Source organism: Somniosus microcephalus, chromosome 24 (genome assembly GCF_052327205.1).
Source record: "Somniosus microcephalus isolate GS21.2 chromosome 24, FLI_Smic_1.0, whole genome shotgun sequence".
Taxonomy (NCBI): domain Eukaryota; kingdom Metazoa; phylum Chordata; class Chondrichthyes; order Squaliformes; family Somniosidae; genus Somniosus; species Somniosus microcephalus.
The window spans coordinates 1543163-1563689 of record NC_141010.1 but is presented as its reverse complement, the minus strand read 5'-3'; the positions used below and the strand labels follow the sequence as shown (position 1 = coordinate 1563689).

Sequence of the window (20527 nt, the reverse complement as noted above, 5' to 3'; positions counted from 1 at the left end):
CTCCACAGCCCTCGGGCAGAGAATTCCAAAGATTCACCACCCTCTGAGCGAATAAATTTCTCCTCATCTCAGTCCTAAATGGTCGACCCCTTATCCTGAAACAGTGACCCCTGGATCTAGACTCTCCAGCCAGGGGAAACATCCTCCCTGCCTCTACCCTGTCAAGTCCTGTAAGAATCTGTGATGATGTTGTTCATTGCTGAGGGAAAGGTCACAGAAGGGTCACACCCAACACTTGCCTTCATTGTACCAGCCTGACTCCAGAACAGGTCATTAACCGTGGATTAGTTACCCTAACACAGTTCCTACACCACAGGAACCCAGGCTGATCCGATACAGGGGGTACTCTACATCTAACCCACCATGTTACTTTGTGTGCAGGTGGTTGATGGGATGTCCCACCCGCAGCACTGAGCAACAGTAACCAGTCCTAAACTGGAGGGAAATTAAACACACTTCAGGTAAAGAGCTGGGCCCAGGTATTGAGAGGCCTGATCACAAGCAGATCGAATCTCATGGCCGCCCCCCCTGAACTGATTGTGATCACTAGAAGTACATGAATCCATGAATGAATCTATATCAAACCTAGTTTAGAGAAGCTCGGGTCCACAAGGCTCTTCAAATGATACAGATGAGAATAAAAAGTGTTACAATCATAAGAATCTGAAAATAACTAATACGATAGACCTGATTCTTACCCAGAGCTGCTGTTCCATATTATAGACAAACTCCCACCACTCGCCATTCCCCAGGTGGATAGCTCCTCTTCAATGGCAGCATTAGAAACACAGGAGGGATGGGATGGCCAAACATTCGGACCAGCTTTAAAGCCTGCTTGAAGTGTTTGCAGGGACACCGAGTCCTCACCAGGTTTTATCCCCAATCCTCAATGGGGTGCAACAGAACATCCTGCACTCTGCCCCAACCCCATGTGTAAACTGTCTCTCCAAAGGTTATGCAATTTCCCCTCTCCTCCCCTTTTAGTGGGATCCTGGGGGGTGAAATTCCTTGTTACCATCACGTTCCTATCTCACCCAGTTGCTTTTCTAGTCAAAGTTTTGTTTCCTTAATATTACACATTGTGATACAGACAAAGACAATCCTAAAACATTGTACAGAGAGCAGCCTGAACTCCCACTCTCAAAATACTGCCACATCATCAAGAAATCATCCTCTGGACTTAAAAGATGCTCCAGCTCTGTGGATCTTGTGTCCATCCTGTGGATAATTCCGGCTATATTATTTCTCCCTGGCCCTCAATGATCCCAATTTCAGTGTTAACTCAAGGGAACCCAATCCTGAATTTTGGAATTCCAAATTCAACATCTCCCTAGTTTAATTTCAATCCCTGTGATCGGTGGCTGTGTGTTTAACTCTATCCTGATTGTTTCATTAATTTTTATGTAAAAAGTCGGTTTCCCTATGGAGTTTGTGTCAGTGCCTTGGTAAATAGGTTTGAATCAGTAATGATGCAGTAAATGTTCCCACTCGCCTGGACCACAGTTACCATTCCATGTCATGCTGTTGTCAGCATGACTGAGTGTGTCTGAGAGCCATTCTTCAGTCCATCATGCATTCCACATACTGGTTACCTCACACGCAACACGTTGCACACATCCCAAGATCATACCACACATGACATCAGATACAAGCCATTCCTGCATTTCCAGGTTACCTCATCAAAAGATCGGGAGGTGGTCTGTGACGAGGGGAGCCTGAGACTGTTTTCAATGTTCCGGCCATCTCTTATGCCCAGATCAGCTCGTGGCACTGAACAGCAAGCAACCCCGCGGTCCCCTGGCCTGTGTGGCCAGGCTGCTCAGTAACAAGACTCCCTGACCCGTGCAGCCCGCATAGGATGGTGCTGAATGCTAGTTGCTGATTATTGTATCTGCAGATATCAAGCAGCGAGCGAGAGAGAGAGAAGGACTGGGTGAGAGAGAGAGAGAGACGGGGAGTGAGAGAGAGTGAGAGAGAGAGACGGGGCGCAGGAGAGAGATGGGGTGCAAGAGAGAGAGACGGGGGGAGAGAGAGAGAGACGGGGAGAGAGAGAGAGAGAGAGAGAGAGAGACGGGGAGAGAGAGAGAGAGAGAGACGGGGGAGAGAGAGACAGAGAGAGAGAGAGAGACGGGGGGAGAGAGACGGGGGAGAGAGAGAGAAGGACTGGGTGAGAGAGAGAGACGGGGAGTGAGAGAGAGAGAGAGACGGGGCGCAGGAGAGAGATGGGGTGCAAGAGAGAGAGAGACGGGGGGAGAGAGAGAGAGAGACGGGGAGAGAGAGAGAGAGAGAGACGGGGAGAGAGAGAGAGAGACGGGGGGAGAGAGAGAGAGAGAGACGGGGGGGCAAGCAAGAGAGATGGGGTGCAAGAGAGACGGAGAGTGTGAGGTGGGGAGTGAGAGAGAGAGACTGGGAGAGAGAGATGGGGAGTTAGCGAGCGAGAGAGAGATGGGGCGCAGGAGAGACAGAGAGAGAGACGTGGAGCAAGAGATATGGGCGGAGAGAGCGAGACGGGGAGTGAGAGAGGGAGCTGGACGAGGAACCTGGGCATCTAATAGTGGAAGGTTATTGACAATCTGTCTCGGGGGAAAGGATTCCCACTCAGTCACTAACAGAACTGCCGGAATTCTGTTAAAGTGATTCCCTCGGTGTTGCCGTGTTTTATAGCAACTTATTGCCAGATGTTTCCAGGGCGTCTGCTGCCAGGTGTGGAGTTCCACAGCAGCTACTGAGGTCCAGGTGCCAGGTGTGCGTATATTTGCTGCTTAGATGGGATTAACGCCTCTATGTTTTACAGAGTGTGGTTTTATCAATGATGAGATCTTCACTGCGCTTGTTCGTGCCCTGAGTCAGGAGTCGGACGATGAGGCTAGGCCACAGGCTCCCACTCGGAGCAACAGCAGACAGAATATAAAACGAGGACAGGATGAGCCCCACTCTAGTAATCAGACCATTGAGGATGGTGAGTCTTGGCACTGACCTCTCCTGATGGGGGCTTGTTTTATTCATTCACGGGATGTGGGTGTCGCTGGCAGGGCCGGCATTTATTGCCCATCCCTAGTCGCCCTTGAGAAGGTGGGGGTGAGCCACCTTCTTGAACCGCTGCAGTCCGTGTGGTGAAGGTACTCCCACAGTGCTGTTAGGAAGGGAGTTCCAGGATTTTGACCCTGCGGCGAGGAAGGAATAGTTATTTTTTCAGAAAATAATGGGGATCTGATTGAACTGGGACAGAGGGGCTCCTGCAAGGGACGTGTGGGGGTGTCGTTAGGGGCTTACATAGAACAGCTGGATCTCGGAGGAAAGCTCGATGCATCTTGGCTTGTACACAGCTGGTCATTTATCTCATTGCTGTTTGTGGGAGCTTGCTGTGCATAAATTGGCTGCAGTGTTTCCTAAATTACAACAGTGACTACACTTTAAAAGTACTTCATTGGCTGTGAAGCGCTTTGGGATGTCCTGAGGTTGTGAAAGGCGCTATAGAAATGCAAGTCTCTATTGATCCTGATTCTGCCTCTGGTCCAGGTACCCTGGTATTTTTTGCCATTATTCTTGCTCTCGCTGTGTGACTGCCTGGTGCGGTGTGTGTGCTGTGACCAACAGAATGGCCCGATATTTACAGGGAGAAATCCGGAAATCCCAGGACACGGACGTTCGGACGAATTTTATGGCACAACCTCAATATCATCATCTTCTGTTTCCCACCTGGCAGCCGGACAGATTGGCGGGCGGGGAAAGCCAGCAGATGGAGGCCGCAGGCGGGGCCCTTGGGCATGAAGCCTGGCAATCGGGGGTTGGCGGGGGGAAGTTGGCAATCACGGGGCAGGATGGAGATCGGGACGGGGGTCAGCCTGGCAATTGGGAGGGAGGGGAAGATCGGGGTATGGAGGGTATCGGGGTCAGCCAATTGTGGGTGCGAGCAGTGGGGGAGTGAAGAGGCTGAAGGTTAGCTTGAGGGACTGGGGTAAAACTCCCGGTCCTCCTGCCCACAAGCGGTGCTGGAAAGGGCATTTTCCTGCTGAATCCGCTGTTCCCATCTCCATTTCACTGCCGGCTTTCCTGAGCCTGGGAATCCCATTATATTTAAATCAGACCACTGCACCATGGGAGCTTGATTTAAATATTATAATGAGGTGCCCGCCTCTCGAGCAGAACGCACACCGAGCCATCAGTTACCATAGAAATGGCAACAGGCGTGTACCCGACCCCTTCCCGCCCTGCGTGGGGGTTAATATTCACCCCTTGTGTTCATCTACAGAATAATTAACATTAAAATTCACAATCAGTTTTGCTGGCTGGGTCCGGTCTGGCTGGGTCCGGTCTGGCTGGGTCCAGGTCTGGCTGGGTCCGGGTCTGGCTGGGTCCAGTTTGGCTGGGTCCGGGTCTGGCTGGGTCCAGTTTGGCTGGGTCCGGGTCTGGCTGGGTCCGGCTGGGTCTGGTCCGGTCTGGCTGGGTCCGGTCCAGTCAGGCTGGGTCCGGTCTGGCTGGCTCCAGTCGGGCTGGGGTCCGGTCCGGTCGGGCTGGGTCCGGTCCGGCCTGGCTGGGTCCGGTCTGGCTGGGTCCGGTCCGGTCGGGCTGGGTCCGGTCCGGTCTGGCTGGGTCCGGTCCGGCCTGGCTGGGTCTGGTCTGGCTGAGTCCGGTCCGGTCTGGCTGGGTCCGGTCTGGCTGGGTCCGGTCCGGTCTGGCTGGGTCCGGTCCGGCCTGGCTGGGTCCGGTCCGGCCTGGCTGGGTCTGGTCTGGCTGAGTCCGGTCCGGTCTGGCTGGGTCCGGTCTGGCTGGGTCCGGTCCGGTCTGGCTGGGTCCGGTCCGGTCTGGCTGGGCACTTTAACAGCGGTCTAACTGGATGTTGCAGGGACTGAGCAGAGGCCGAGCAGGAGGCTTCCACCTGACAAGATCTTCAAAGCAATCGCCATGATGTTCCCAGACAGGGGCTCTTCGAAGGACCTGAGAGAAAAGTGAGTCGGACACCCCCCTTCCCCTTCCCCTCTCTCCTCTCTCCTCATAGGACAACCCTCTCATCCCAGGAATCAGTCTAGTGAACCTTCATTGCACCGCCTCTAAGGCAAATATATATCTTTTTTGAATTAGTTTTTTATGGGATGTGGGCGTCGCTGACAAGGCCAGCATTTATTGCCCATCCCAGTGGGAGCTTGATTTAAATATTATAATGAGGTGCCCACCTCTCGAGCCGAACGCACACCTCACCATCCTTCCTTAGGTACGGAGACCAAAACTGCCCAGTACTCCAGGTGTGGTCTCACCAAGGCCCTGTACAATTGGAGCAAGACTTCCTTATTACACTCCAACCCCCTTGCAATAAAGGCCAACATGCCATTTGCCTTCCTGATTGCTTGCTGTACCTGCATGTTTCCTGTACCAGAACACCCAGGTCCCTCTGAACACCAACATTTAGTAGTTTCTCACCATTTAAAAAAATATTCTGTTTTTCTATTCTTCCTACCAAAGTGAATAACCTCACATTTTCCTCCATCTGCCACCGTACTGCCCACTCACTTAACCTGTCTATATCCTTTTGCAAACTCTTTGGCCGTGATCTTACCTGAGGAGACGTGTTGGGGGCGGGACTGCTGGTTTCTGGGTTTCAGTCCCGCCCCCAGCGACGTCTGACGACCAGACGCTATTTTCCCCTGATTGGCCTTGTTAAGCCCCGCCCTGCAGGCATGCCGGCCAATTAAGGGAAAGCCGGTGTCAGATGACATCAGTGCATGAAGCTTCATAAGAACATAAGAAATAGGAGCAGGAGTAGGCCAATCGGCCCCTCGAGCCTGCTCCACCAGTCAATAAGATCATGGCTGATCTGATCCTAACCTCAAATCTTCTATCACTGTGCATCCACCCGAGCCCATGTGATCTCCCGGGAGAGGCGAAAAACCAGATAAAGACCCAATGGCCAATTTGGGAGAAAAAAATCTGGGAAATTCCTCTCCGACCCATCTAGGCGATCGAAATTCTTCCAGGAGATCACTCTGTCCCTATATTTTCTACAGTACTTACCTTCTGTAAAGGCGATCTCCACCCCAGCCAGGAACAGGAATAAAACCATCTCCTGAAATCTAACACAGAATTAGAACACAGTAGGAGCAGAACCAGGCTACACGGCCCCTGGGCCCACTCCACTACCCACAGGGCCATGACCATTCCGAACCTAGACTCATGTCCAATTTCCTGCCCGCTCCCCGTAACCCTTAATTCCCTTTACTTCTAGGAAACTATCTATTTCTGTTTTAAATTTATTTAATGATGTAGCTTCCACAGCTTTCTGGGGCAGCAAATTCCACAAACCTACCACCCTCTGAGTGAAGAAGTTTCTCCTCATCTCAGTTTTGAAAGAGCAGCCCCTTATTTTAAGATTATGCCCCCTAGTTCTAGTTTCACCCATCATTGGGAACATCCTCACCGCATCCACCCGATCAAGCCCCTTCACAATCTTATATGTTTCAATAAGATCGCCTCTCATTCTTCTGAACTCCAATGAGTAGAGTCCCAATCTACTCAACCTCTCCTCATATGACCACCCCCTCATCCCCGGGATTAACCGAGTGAACCTTCTTTGTACTGACTCGAGAGCAAGTATGTCTTTTCTTAAGTATGGACACCAAAACTGTATGCAGTATTCCAGGTGCGGTCTCGCCAATACCTTGTACAACTGCAGCAATACCTCCCTGTTTTTATATTCCATCCCCCTAGCAATAAAAGCCAACATTCCATTGGCCTTCTTGATCACTTGCTGCACCTGCATACTAACTTTTTGAGTTTCGTGCACCAGGACCCCCAGATCCCTTTGTACTACAGTACTTTCCAGTTTCTTGCCATTAAGATAATAACTTGCTCTATGATTTTTCCTGCCAAAGTGCATAACCTCACACTTTCCAGTATTGTATTCCATCTGCCAAATCTCTGCCCACTTACTTAGCCTGTCTATGTCCCTTTGCAGGTTTTTTATGTCCTCCTCACTCACTACTTTCCGTCCCATCTTTGTATCATCTGCAAACTTTGATATGTTACACTCGGTCCCCTCCTCCAAATCGTTAATATAGATTGTAAAGAGTTGGGGACCCAGCACTGACCCCTGCGGAACACCACTAGTTACTGGTTGCCAATCTGAGAACGAACCATTTATCCCAACTCTCTGCTTTCTGTTAGAGAGCCAATCCTCCACCCACGCCAGAATATTACCCCCAATCCCGTGATTTTTTATCTTGAGCAATAATCTTTTGTGTGGCACCTTGTCAAATGCCTTTTGGAAGTCTAAATACACTACGTCCACTGGTTCCCCTTTATCCACCCTGTATGTTACTTCCTCAAAAAACTCCAGCAAATTTGTCAAACCTGACTTCCCCTTCATGAAACCATGCTGAGTTTGTCCTATTAAATTATGTTTATCCAAATGTCCCGTTACTGTCTCCTTAATAATGGACTCTAACATTTTACCAACCACAGATGTTAGGCTAACAGGTCTATAGTTTCCAGCCTTCTGCCTACTACCCTTTTTAAATAAGGGTGTTACATTAGCAGTTTTCCAATCTGCCGGGACCTTTGCTGAGTCCAGGGAGATTTGGAAAATTATTACCAATGCATCCACAATCCCTACCGCTACTTCCCTCAAGACCCTAGGATGCAAGCCATCAGGTCCAGGGGATTTATCCGCCTTGAGTCCCATTATTTTACCAAGTACCACTTCCTTAGTGATTTTAATCGTATTTAGTTCCTCCCCCCCCTAGAGCCCCCTGTTTGTCCAGTGTTGGGATATTCTTAGTGTCCTCTACTGTAAAGACTGATACAAAATAATTGTTCAGTGTTTTTGCCATCTCCATGTTTCCCACCATTAATTTCCTGGTCTCATCCTCTAAGGGACCAACATTTACTTTAGCCACCCTTTTTCTTTTTATATAACTATAGAAACTTTTACTGTCTGTTTTTATATTTTTTGCTAATTTACTTTCATAATCTATCTTCCCTTTCTTAATCAATCTTTTAGTTATTTTTTGCTGTCTTTTAAAGACTTCCCAATCTTCCATCCTCCCACTAGATTTGGCTACCTTATATGCCCTTGTTTTTAGTTGGATACTATCCTTAATTACTTTACTTAGCCACCCTTTTTTCCTCAGTGGAATATATTTTTGGAAGTTGTAAAATAACTCCTTAAATGTACACCACTGATCATGTACCGTCTTACCCTTTAATCTATTTTCCCAGTCCACTCTAATCAATTCCGCTCTCATACCTTCATAGTCTCCTTTATTCAAGCTCAGCATGCTTGTTTGAGATCCAACCTTCTCACCCTCTAATTGAATATGGAACTCAACCATGTTATGGTCACTCATTGCAAGGGGATCCTTTACTAGGACATTTTTAATTAATCCTGTCTCATTACACAGGACCAAATCTAAGGTTGCTTGCCCCCTGGTCGGTTCAGTTACATACTGCTCAAGAAACCCATCCCTAATACACTCAATTAACTCATCCTCAAGGCTGCTCTGCCCAATTTGATTTGTCCAGTTAATATGATAATTAAAATCCCCCATAATTATAGCTGTTCCCTTATTACAAGCCTCAACTATTTCCTGATTAATACTCTGTCCAACAGAGTTGCAACTGTTCGGAGGCCTATAGACTACACCCACTAGTGTTTTTTTCCCCTTATTATTCCTTATCTCCACCCAAACTGTTTCACTATCCTGCTCCTTTGACCCAATATCATTTCTCTGTATTATAGTGATTCCTTCCTTTATTAACATAGCCACCCCACCTCCTCTCCCTTCCTGCCTGTCCTTCCTGATTGGGAATTAAACATACCAGGTTATTTAACAGTCAGGGTCACCCTGCAGCCATGTTTCTGTAATGGCCACAAGATCATACCCATATGTCGTTATTTGTGCCGTTAACTCATTCATTTTGTTACGAATGCTACGTGCATTCAGATAAAGAACTTTCAAATATGTTTTGTAACACTTAGTTCCTGTTTTTTCCCTTTTTAGTACTTTACTTTTTGCTCCATACCTTCTGTCCCTTCCTGACACATTCTGTTTTTTAATTCCCCCACTGCTACCTAAGTCTATGACCTTCTCTGTTGTCATTTCTATTATTTGCTCTCTAGAAACCTCCCCCCCACTAATTAGTTTAAAGCCCTCTCTACAGCCCTAGTTATATGATTCGCCAGGACTCTAGTCCCAGCACTGGCCAAGTGGAGTTCGTCCCAACGGAACAGCTCTCTCCTGTCCCAGTACTGGTGCCAGTGTCCCAAGAAGCAAAACCCATTTCTCCCACACCAGTCTTTGAGCCACGCATTTAACTCTTTAATTTTATTTATCCTAGCCATATTCGCTCGTGGCTCAGGTAATAACCCAGAGATTAATACCCTTGAGGTTCTGTTTTTTAATTTGACCCCTAGCTGCTCATACTCCTTTAACAGAACCGTCTTCCTTGTCCTATCTACGTCGTTTGTACCAACATGGACCACGACAACTGGATCCTCCCCCTCCCACTCCAAGTTTCTTTCCAGCCCAGAAGAGATGTCCTTAACCCTCGCACCGGGCAGGCAACACAGCCTTCGGGACTCCCGCTCTTGACTGCAGAGAACCCTATCTATCCCCCTAATGATACTATCCCCTACCACTACAACATTTCTTTTTACTCCCTCCACTTGAATGGCCCCCTGTACCACGGTGCTGTGGCCAGGTTGCTCATCCTCCCTGCAGTCCCCGCTCCCGCCCTCACAGGGAGTAAGAACCTCGATCCTGCTGGACAAGAATAAGGGCTGCGTCTCCTTCAACACTACATCCTGGATCCCTGTACCTTCCTCACTCGTAGTCACACCGTCCTGTCCCTGACCACGGACTACATCTGCAGTAATTAACTTCATAGGTGTGACCATCTCCTGAAACATAGAGTCCAGGAACTTCTCCCCCTCCCTGATGTGTCGCAGTGTCTGAAGCTCGGTCTCAAGCCCCATAACATGGAACTTGAGTTCCTCTAGCAGCAAACACTTGTCGCAGATGTAATCACTGTGAGCCTCAATGGGGACCACCGGCTCCCACATCTCGCAACAGTAACACATCACCTGCTCCATTCTATATAATTAATTACATTTCTTATTATTAGTTATGAAGACCCTGCCCGGATATAGATGATAATGTCACACCACTATTCAAAGGACTTACCAACTTAAAGGTAAAAAAGAGAAGAGAAGGAAGAAAACCAACCAACCAGCTGATCACCAACCTCCTCCTTGAATACTGTGGGGCCTGTTTGGTTGACTCGACTCGCTGCTCCGCCTCCCCAGTGTTGTCCAAGCCTGGGAGTGGGGAACAAAACAGAGCAAAAAACACACCCTCACCTCCCACTTATCCGAACTCTCCCACTTAGCAAAACTCCAGCACCACTCAATGCACAAGGCACTCTGTGCACTGCACTAGCCCCTCCCCTTTTATACCCGGATTCTACTTCCGGTTTAAACTGCCCAAGAGTTTAAAAAACCCTTAAAAAATTAAACTTTCTTCAAATAATTGACTTCTTAACACACTAAAATTCACAAAATACACTTAAATGATTTTTCTCCCACTTAGCAAAACTCCAGCACCACTCAATGCACAAGGCACTCCGTGCACTGCACTAGACCCTCCCCTTTTATACCCGGATTCTACTTCCGGTTTAAACTGCCCAAGAGTTTAAAAAACCCTTAAAAAATTAAACTTACTTCAAATAATTGACTTCTTAACACACTAAAATTCACAAAATACACTTAAATGATTTTTCTCCCACTTAGCAAAACTCCAGCACCACTCAATGCACAAGGCATCTGCCGGTTTTCTTAAAAGGCCCCATAATTTTTTGACAGATGAATTGTCAGTGTTTGGCAGCATTGAGGTGCTGTCAAACACTGACAATCACTGCCCAAAGGTGAGCCCTTGCACCCAAGCTCACCAATGCCTCTCTCCTTAGGAGAAAACAGATGGCAGCTGCATGTGAGATTGCAGAAGCCATCTGTCAATTCTCCCGATCAGATGAGGCTTTACAGAAACATCAAATCTTGTCACCTGCAGATACATAATAAACAGAATAAAAATATTTCTCACTACATTCTCTCACCTGTCATACTTACCTGTGCACCATTGCGCCCATCACACTACCTCTGCAGCTATCATTTGCACACTTACACTGCAGCAGACCCACAGCTCACCTCACTGACCCTGGCAGGGTTTCCCGCCGGCGGGAAGGCTGCATCAGGCGGAAAATGGTGAAAAGCCTCTTAACTGCCTGTTAACTACCTCCCCTCCTCTCCCCCACCCCCCCCCCGCCCCCCGTGTGTCGCACTGCGTGTCGTGCTGGGCAATGACACTTGCTCTTCCTGTTTTGCAGGTACTGGGAGCTGACCGAGCTGTGCGACCCCTCGGCACTGCCCCCCGAGTGCACGCCGAACATTGATGGGCCGAATGCTAAATCTGTGCAGCGTAAGCAGTCACTGCATTCCTTCCACACCCTCTTCTGCAGACGCTGCTTCAAGTACGACTGCTTCTTGCACCGTGAGTAACGATCAGGCAATTTTCAAGGCTTTATATAATTACTGTTTGTACAGCCTGACCCGCTTGGCGTCCCATAGAAACATAGAAGATAGGAGCAGGAGTAGGCCATTTGGCCCCTCGAGCCTGCTCCGCCATTCAATGAGATCATGGCTGATCATCCAAATTCAGTACCCTGTCCCTGCCTTCTCCCCATATCCCTTGATACCTTTAGCCTTAAGAAATATATCCAACTCCTTCTTGAATATATTTAATGAATTGGCCTCAACTGTCTTCTGTGGTAGAGAATTCCACAGGTTCACCACTCTCTGGGTGAAGAAATTCCTCCTCATTCCTGTCCTAAATGGCTTACCCCTTATCCTTAGACTGCGACCCCTGGTTCTGGACTCCCCGACCGTCGGGAACATCCTTCCTGCATCTAGTCTGTCCAGTCCTGTCAGAATTTTATAAGTTTCAATGAGATCCCCTCTCATTCTTCTAAACTCCAGCGAGTATAAGCCCAATCGACCCAATCTCTCCTCATTCGTCATTCCTGCCATCCCAGGTATCAGTCTGGGGAGGAGTACCTCCTCTTGTGTATATGTCAGACAGGCGATTGGTAGCAGTAGTGATGCTGGGAGCAAATAAAAATTTACATCAAATGGTGCAAAAGTTGGTAAGAGCACAAACACCAGCACAAGAGAAACGAAGAGAACTGGGTTCGAAGCAGCAAAACGGTGTTTCTCTTTTTACTGTTGCGTCCTTTCCCTGACTCCAGCATTCTCGCCACCCTGGGCCAACATACGCACTCACTTCAGGTCAGGGGTCCTGCACAACACAATTAGGGGCCCACTCTCCCTGTAAACTGTGTGTGAGTGTGGGCACACGAGTATATATATGTGTGCCTTTATTTTACTGAGTGTGGGTGTTGTGTACTTCCCACTGTTCTCATTTTGCAGAGATTTGCTCCAATATTTTTTTACTTTTGCAGCTTTTCATGCAACGCCAAACATGTACAAGCGGAAAAATAAAGAGATCTCGGTGGAAGCTGATGCGTGCGGCACGGACTGCTTCATGCTACTGGTGAATTCATTAATTGTCCTGTATTATCGGCTGGAGGTTAATCTGAGCAATTCCATGGTCAGTGTCCATTGCTGCAGGATTTGTGGAGCCCATCGCTCCATGGTCATGTGTGGTGCAGCCTGACCCAGTCAATCAACACTGGGAGTCGAGTAGGATTCACTGGGGGGGGGGGGGGGGGGGGGGGGAGGGGAGGAGTGGGAGGGGGAGGATGGCGGAGCCTCCTGTCCCGCTGGGTTTGCTGAGACGTGGCCTGGTTTTGGGGGGCGGTTTGAAGGTCAGATTACGATATGGGGTTGGAGCGGACACTGATCCTGATTTTGTTCCTAATTCCCGGGTGCAGGATGGAGCCAAGGAGTTTTCCGCCTCTCTCTCCACAACCCAAAATAAAACCCGGGCGAAGCGGAGCGCAGGGCGACGCAGAAAGCATCACCACGGCAACTGGAACCAGCCCACTGCCCCCCCCACCGCGGTCAGCGACAGTGACCGGGAATGTAGCGGTGAAAATTCCCAGAGCTTCTCAGGTAAGTCATCAAACCCCCCCGCCCCCCCCCACCCCACAGTCAAACCCCCCGGGGTCAATCCCCCCGCCCCCCCCCCCCCCCCCCGGCCCGGGGTCAATCCCACCCCCCCGGGGTCAAAGCCCCCCCCCTCCCCCACCTGCTGCCCGGGGTCAAACCCCCCGCCCCCCCCGCCGCCCGGGGTCAAACCCCCCCCCCCACCTGCTGCCCGGGGTCAAACCCCCCCCACTGCCCGGGGTCAAACCCCCCCCCCCCCTCCCCACCGCCGCCCGGGGTCAAACACTGCCCCCCTGTGGTAAACCACTGTTATCGTTCACAACCGTTCACTATTGTTACACTGTTGTTATCACTGTTTACACTTGTTATCACTACACAAGGTTACCTCTTGCCACGCACGCTGTTATACCTAGGCATACCTCAGCTGACTCCGCCCATGGCTCCGCCTGCTTGCCCAGGTATAAAGGTGACTGATTGGCTAGTATTCTTCCTTGTTGGAACCGATCACCCACGAGGGTGGGCTCTGTTATTTAGCCAATAAAAACCTATAGTTACTATCTTAACTCGTCGCTTTTCATGGAATGAATTGATAGGTATATCAATTTTATTGGCTAAATTTTGAAATGAATGGACTGGAGCAGCCAAACGACCAGCGAAACGGCCAGCTACAACAGCCCCAGCAGCCGACTTGGCTGCGAGCCCTCCGACCGCTGTACCTGGATCTAAATCCAGGTACAGCGAATTCAGCCCTCAACTTCGATCACTGGCTGAGCTGCTTTGAATCCTACCTGGTAGCCGCCGGCGTGCCATCGGAAGCCGACAAACTAAGAGTTCTGACCGCCCAGGTGAGCCCTAAAGTATTTGCACTCATCCGGGACCTTGCTACATAGGAGGAGGCCCTCGACCTGCTAAAAGAGCAGTACCGGAGCCCAGTAAATTCAATGTATGCCAGACATCTCCTAAGATCCCGCTCGCAACAGCCAGGAGAGTCTGTAGATGAATTTTTACGGGCGCTACAAACACTCGGCAGGGACTGTGACTTTAAAGCTGTATCGGCTGCACAACATGCTGAAGGAAATATCCATGATGCCTTCGTGAAAGGCCTTCGGTCCGACTACTCACGGCAAAGACTGCTGGAATCAAAGGACCTCGGTTTGAAAGCAGCTGCAGCCCTCGCTCGCTCCCTGGAAGTGGCCCATCGGGACCTCGAGGTGTACTCCGGGTACAGTGCTGCGCGACCCTGGGACTCGGGCCCGACGTCGGCCGCAATACCCCTCGCACCGCCGCCCCTGGGACCTACTACGGCGTCGGTGTCCCGGAATCGATCGGGACCGCCACCCTCGGGACCTGCTGCGGCAGCGGAGCCCCGCGATCGGGCCGCCAGCTGCTATTTCTGTGGCCAGGCGAGACATCAAAGGGCGCGCTGCCCTGCAAGGAACGCGACCTGCTCCGGATGCAAAAAAAAAGGCCACTTCGCAAACGCCTGCAGGGGGAAAGCCACAGACGCCAGCAGTGCCTCATGTGAGTCGTGGGGGCGGCCATCTTTGATCAAGGCCACAGACGCCAGCAGTGCCTCATGTGAGTCGCGGGGGCGGCCATCTTCTCCGCCATTTTGTCCAACTTCGACCTCGTGGGGATCCGCGTCATGGGCGCCGCCATTTTGTTCGCCGCACTCGGCCGCCATTTTGTCTCCAGACCCGACCACCGCCTCACCTGCCGACTACAGCAGCTCACTCAGCCATACACTGGCCTCCGTCACGCTTGACCAAGCTCTCCCGCATCATCTGTCCAGGTCCATGATGGACATCGAAGTAAACGGCCACGCCACGACCTGCCTGTTCGACAGCGGGAGCACGGAGAGTTTTATTCACCCAGACACAGTGCGCTGCTACTCCCTCACTGTCCGGCCAACGCGCCATCGGATCTCGATGGCGTCGAAGTCCCATTCAACAGACGTCAGCGGCTACTGTGTGGTGACCCTGTCGGTTAGGGGCACGGAATATAAAAACTTTAAACTTCTCGTCCTGCCCCAGCTCTGCGCTGCCGTCCTACTAGGGCTGGATTTCCAATGCCACCTTCAAAGTGTCACTTTGGCATACGGTGGATCCCTCCCCCCACTCAGTCTACAACCAGCAGGTTTTAAACCGCCTGCCGCGTACCACCTGCGGCCTCTCCACTCTCAAAGTCCCACCCCCCTCCTTGTTCGCTAACCTCACCCGCGACTGTAAACCCGTCGCTACCAAGAGCAAGCGGTACAGCACCGGGGACAGAGCTTTTATTAGCTCTGAGGTGCAGCGACTCCTGAAGGAGGGCATCATCGAGGGGAGCACCAGCCCCTGGCGTGCCCAGGTCGTAGTCGTTAAGACCGGCAATAAACACCGCCTGGTCATCGACTACAGTCAAACCATAAACCGGTACACCCAGCTGGACGCATACCCCCTTCCCCGCATATCTGATATGGTCAACCAGATTGCACAGTACCGGGTATTCTCCACCATCGACCTTAAGTCGGCCTATCACCAACTCCCTATCCGCCCTGAGGACCGCCAGTATACCACCTTCGAGGCGAATGGCCGCCTCTACCACTTCCTTAGGGTTCCCTTCGGCGTCACCAACGGGGTTTCGGTCTTCCAAAGGGAGATGGACCGGATGGTTGACCAGAACGCGCTGCAGGCCACGTTTCCTTATCTAGATAACGTCACCATCTGCGGCCACGACCAGCAGGACCATGATGTTAATCTGGAGAAATTCCTCCGTACGGCCCAACGGCTGAATCTCACTTACAATAAGGAGAAATGTATGTTTAACACCTCGCGCCTTGCCATCCTCGGCTGCGTAGTAGAGAACGGAGTCATCGGCCCCGACCCCGAAAGAATGCGCCCCCTCATGGAGCTTCCCCTTCCCCACTGTCAAAAGGCACTGAAGAGAACCCTGGGGCTCTTCGCTTACTACGCCCAATGGGTGCCCAATTATGCGGACAAAGCCAGACCCCTCATGAAGTCCACCTCCTTCCCCCTGACAGCAGAAGCATGCGCAGCCTTCCCCCTCATAAAAGGAGACATTGCGAAGGCCACAATGCACGCAGTGGATGAGTCCATCCCTTTCCAAGTTGAGAGCGATGCATCCGACTTCGCCCTAGCTGCAACCCTTAACCAGGCGGGGAGACCTGTGGCCTTCTTCTCAAGGACCCTCCAGGGCCCTGAGATCCGACACTCTTCTGTCGAGAAGGAGGCCCAGGCGATTGTGGAAGCGGTACGACGCTGGAGGCATTACCTGGCAGGCAAACGATTTACCCTCCTCACCGACCAGCGTTCGGTTGCTTTTATGTTTAATAACAAGCTGAGGGGCAAAATCAAGAACGACAAGATCTTGAGGTGGAGAATTGAGCTCTCCACCTACGATTACGATATCTTGTACCGGCCTGGTAAACTCAACGAGCCCCCAGATGCTCTATCACGAGGTACATGCGCCAACGCGCAAGTTGATAGACTGCGGACCCTCCACAACGACCTCTGCTACCCCGGGGTCACTAGACTTTACCACTTCATTAAGGCCCGCAACCTGTCCTACTCCATCGAGGAGGTCAGGACCATGACCAGGAACTGCCAAGCCTGTGCCGAATGCAAACCGCATTTCTATAGGCCGGACAGAGCAAGCCTGATCAAGGCCACCCGCCCCTTCGAGCGCTTGAGCATCGATTTTAAGGGGCCCCTCCCATCCTCTGACCGTAATGTGTACTTCCTCAACATTATTGACGAGTACTCCCGTTTCCCCTTTGCCATCCCCTGCCCAGACATGACCAGTATCACGGTCATCAAATGCCTGAACGACCTCTTCGCTTTGTTCGGGTTCCCGAACTATATACATAGCGACCGGGGCTCATCCTTCATGAGCGAGGAACTTCGCCAGTTCCTGCTCGCGAGAGGTATTGCTGCGAGCAGGACCACCAGCTACAACCCCCGGGGGAACGGCCAGGTGGAAAGAGAGAACGCGACAGTTTGGAAGGCCGTCCTCTTAGCCCTAAAGTCTAAGGGCCTGCCAACCTCTCGCTGGCAGGAAGTCCTCCCGGCAGCGCTCCATTCCATCCGGTCACTGCTTTGTACTGCCATTAACGCCACCCCTCATGAGCAAATGTTCGTTTTCCCCAGGAAGTCGACTACGGGAACCTCGCTACCAACATGGCTGACTTCTCCGCGGCCCGTCCTGCTGTGGAAGCACGTGAGGACCCATAAAACGGACCCCCTGGTCAAGAGGGTGAACCTCCTTCACGCCAACCCCCAGTATGCCTATGTGGCATACCCAGACGGGCGGGAGGACACAGTCTCCTTGCGAGACCTCGTACCCTCGGGCACCCCTGAGATACCACCGTTATCCCCCACCACTCCCCCAAATCCAGCTCCTGTAGGCGGCATGCCGGAACCCCAGGAGCCTTCGTCGACCACGCAGACAGCAGCACTAACATCGGATACTGCACCACCGCCGCCGCTGCTGCACCGATCAGAAAGGCTTACGAGGCCTCCTGATAGACTGACATACACGAACTGGTAGTACACTTCACCCCGCCGGACTCAATTTTAAACAAGGGGTGAATGTGGTAAACCACTGTTATCGTTCACAACCGTTCACTATTGTTACACTGTTATCACTGTTTACACTGTTGTTATCACTACACAAGGTTACCTCTTGCCACGCACGCTGTTATACCTAGGCATACCTCAGCTGACTCCGCCCATGGCTCCGCCTGCTTGCCCAGGTATAAAGGTGACTGATTGGCTAGTATTCTTCCTTGTTGGAACCGATCACCCACGAGGGTGGGCTCTGTTATTTAGCCAATAAAAACCTATAGTTACTATCTTAACTCGTCGCTTTTCATGGAATGAATTGATAGGTATATCACCCCCCCACCCCACCTGCTGCCCGGGGTCAAATCCCCCACCCGCCGCCCGGGGTCAAACACTGCTCCCCACCCCCACCACCCCCACCGGGTTCAAAACCCCCCGTTCCCCGCCAGCCGGGGTCAACCGCCCCCACTGGGGTCAAACCCCCCCCGCCACCTGGGGTCAAACCGCCCCCCCCCCCCAATCCCCCCGGTTCAAAACTCCCCTCCCCCGCCGCCCGGGGTCAAACCCCCACCCCCCACTCGGGTCAGACCTGCCCCAGGGTCTAACTCCCGCACCCCACTCCCCGCGATTAGATTCCAGGCTGTAACTCGTTCGATGTTTCTGTTGCAGATTTGTCGGAAGGAAGTTCCCGCAGTCAGACGCCAGTCAAGTTGAAGCCAATGTCTGGACCGTGTGAGACAGACGATCAGTGCGAGACCCCCGGGCAGTGCGAGACCCCCGGGCAGTGCGAGACCCGCGGGCAGTGCGGGACCCCCGGGCAGTGCGAGACCCCCGGGCAGTGCGGGACCCCCGGGCAGTGCGAGACCCGCGGGCAGTACGAGGGTCCTGGGTTGGATGAGCACAGTGCGAACCCAGAGCTTGTGACCTGGATCAGTGCTGAGGAATCTCTCTTCCGCGTGTTGCACGGAACCTATTTCAACAACTTCTGTGCCATTGCCAGACTGATGAAAACCAAGAGCTGCAGACAGGTAGGGAGAGTATATACAGGACTAGTTACTGAGAGATCAGTAGGGAGAGTATATACAGGACTAGTTACTGAGAGATCAGTAGGGAGAGTGTTGACGGGACTAGTTACTGAGAGATCAGTAGGGAGAGTGTTGACGGGACTAGTTACTGAGAGATCAGTAGGGAGAGTGTTGACGGGACTAGTTACTGAGAGATCAGTAGGGAGAGTGTTAATGGGACTAGTTACTGAGAGATCGGTAGGGAGAGTGTTGACGGGACTAGTTACTGAGAGATCAGTAGGGAGAGTGTTGATGGGACTAGTTACTGAGAGATCGGTAGGGAGAGTGTTGACGGGACTAGTTACTGAGAGATCAGTAGGGAGAGTGTTGATGGGACTAGTTACTGAGCTGAAGCACGGAGTGCATCGTAAACAGAGTGAGAAGTTGGGAATTTGGTGAGTGTGGAAATTCGGTGCAGAGGAAGAAGGAGGTGCTCTTTGCCTTTAATACTTGTAGTGGTTTGTGTAAGCTTGAGTCACTGAGTATTTAAAGATTTGTTCAGTGTTTTAGAACTTAGTGCAAGTTAGTGTGTTTTAAAAAAAATCTTAAACATACTAAAAAGTAATTATCTGTAAATAAATATAGACTAAGATATGGCAGAGCAGGTTGTGTGTCTGATCTGCAGGATATGGGAGTTTGTGGACAGTGAGACTGTCCCGAGCGAACAAGTCTGCAGTAGATGTCTCTGCCTCGAATCTCTCCGGCTCAGAGTCACTGAGCTGGAGAGCGAGTTGGAGACACTCCGACACATAAGGGAGGGGAAGGAGTATCTGGATGTTGGGTAAGGATATCATAGAATCATTGAATGGTTACAGCACAGTAGGAGGCCATTCGACCCCTCGAGCTCTCTACAAGAGCACTTCAGCTAGTCCCACTCCCCGCCCTTTCCCCGTAGCCCTGCAAATTTTTTCTTCAGGTACTTATCCAACTCCCGCTTGAAAGCCGTGATTGAATCTGCCTCCACCACCCTCTCAGGCAGTGCATTCCAGATCCTAACCACTCGCTGCGTAAAAATGTATTTCCTTGTGTCGCCTTTGGTTCTTTTCCCAATCACCTTAAATCTGTGTCCTCTGGTTCTCGACCCTTCCACCAATGGGAACAGTCTCTCTCTATCTACTCTGTCCAGACCCCTCATGATTTTGAACACCTCGATCAAATCTCCTCTCAACCTTCTCTGCTCCAAGGAGAACAACCCCAGCTTCTCCAGTCTATCCACGTAACTGAAGTCCCTCATCCCTGGAATAATTCTCGTTAATCTTTTCTGCACCCTCTCTAAGGCCTTCACATCCTTCCTAAAGTGTGCTGCCCAGAATTGGACACAATATTCCAGTTGGGGCCAAACCAGTGTTTTATACAGGTTCATCATCATTTCCACACTTTTGTATTCTATACCTCTTATTTATGAAGCCCAGGATTCCGTAAGCTTTTTTAACTGCTTTCGCAACCTGCCCTGTGATTTGTGCACATATACCCCCAGGTCCCTCTGTTCATGCGCCCCCTTTAGAATTGTACCTTTTAGTTTATATTTCCTCTCCTCATTCTTTCTACCAAAATGTATCACTTCGCACTTTACTGCGTTAAATTTAATCTGCCACGTGTCCGCCCATTTCACCAGCCTGTCTCTGTCTTCCTGAAGTCTGTCACTCTCCTCCTCACTGTTCACTATACTTCCAAGTTTTGTGTCATCTGCAAATTTTGAAATTGTGCCCTGTACACCCACATCCAAGTCATTCATATATATCAAGAAAAGCAGTGGTCCTAGAACCGACCCCTGGGGAACACCACTGTAT

General features: G+C 51.0%; 1 protein-coding gene across 3 annotated transcripts in view; it reads left to right on the top strand.

The window, feature by feature from the left end:
- The window catches only part of ezh1 (enhancer of zeste 1 polycomb repressive complex 2 subunit), a 72474-nt gene that overhangs the window by 31749 nt on the left and 20198 nt on the right, over nucleotides 1–20527 (top strand). For all 3 annotated transcript variants that reach the window (XM_085966051.1, XM_085966052.1, XM_085966050.1), the window contains 6 exons: nucleotides 2795–2959; nucleotides 4847–4949; nucleotides 11374–11537; nucleotides 12505–12596; nucleotides 12937–13117; nucleotides 18343–18701. In XM_085966051.1, the coding sequence (XP_085822177.1) occupies nucleotides 2795–2959; nucleotides 4847–4949; nucleotides 11374–11537; nucleotides 12505–12596; nucleotides 12937–13117; nucleotides 18343–18701 (1064 nt within the window). The remainder of the gene's footprint in view (nucleotides 1–2794; nucleotides 2960–4846; nucleotides 4950–11373; nucleotides 11538–12504; nucleotides 12597–12936; nucleotides 13118–18342; nucleotides 18702–20527) is intronic.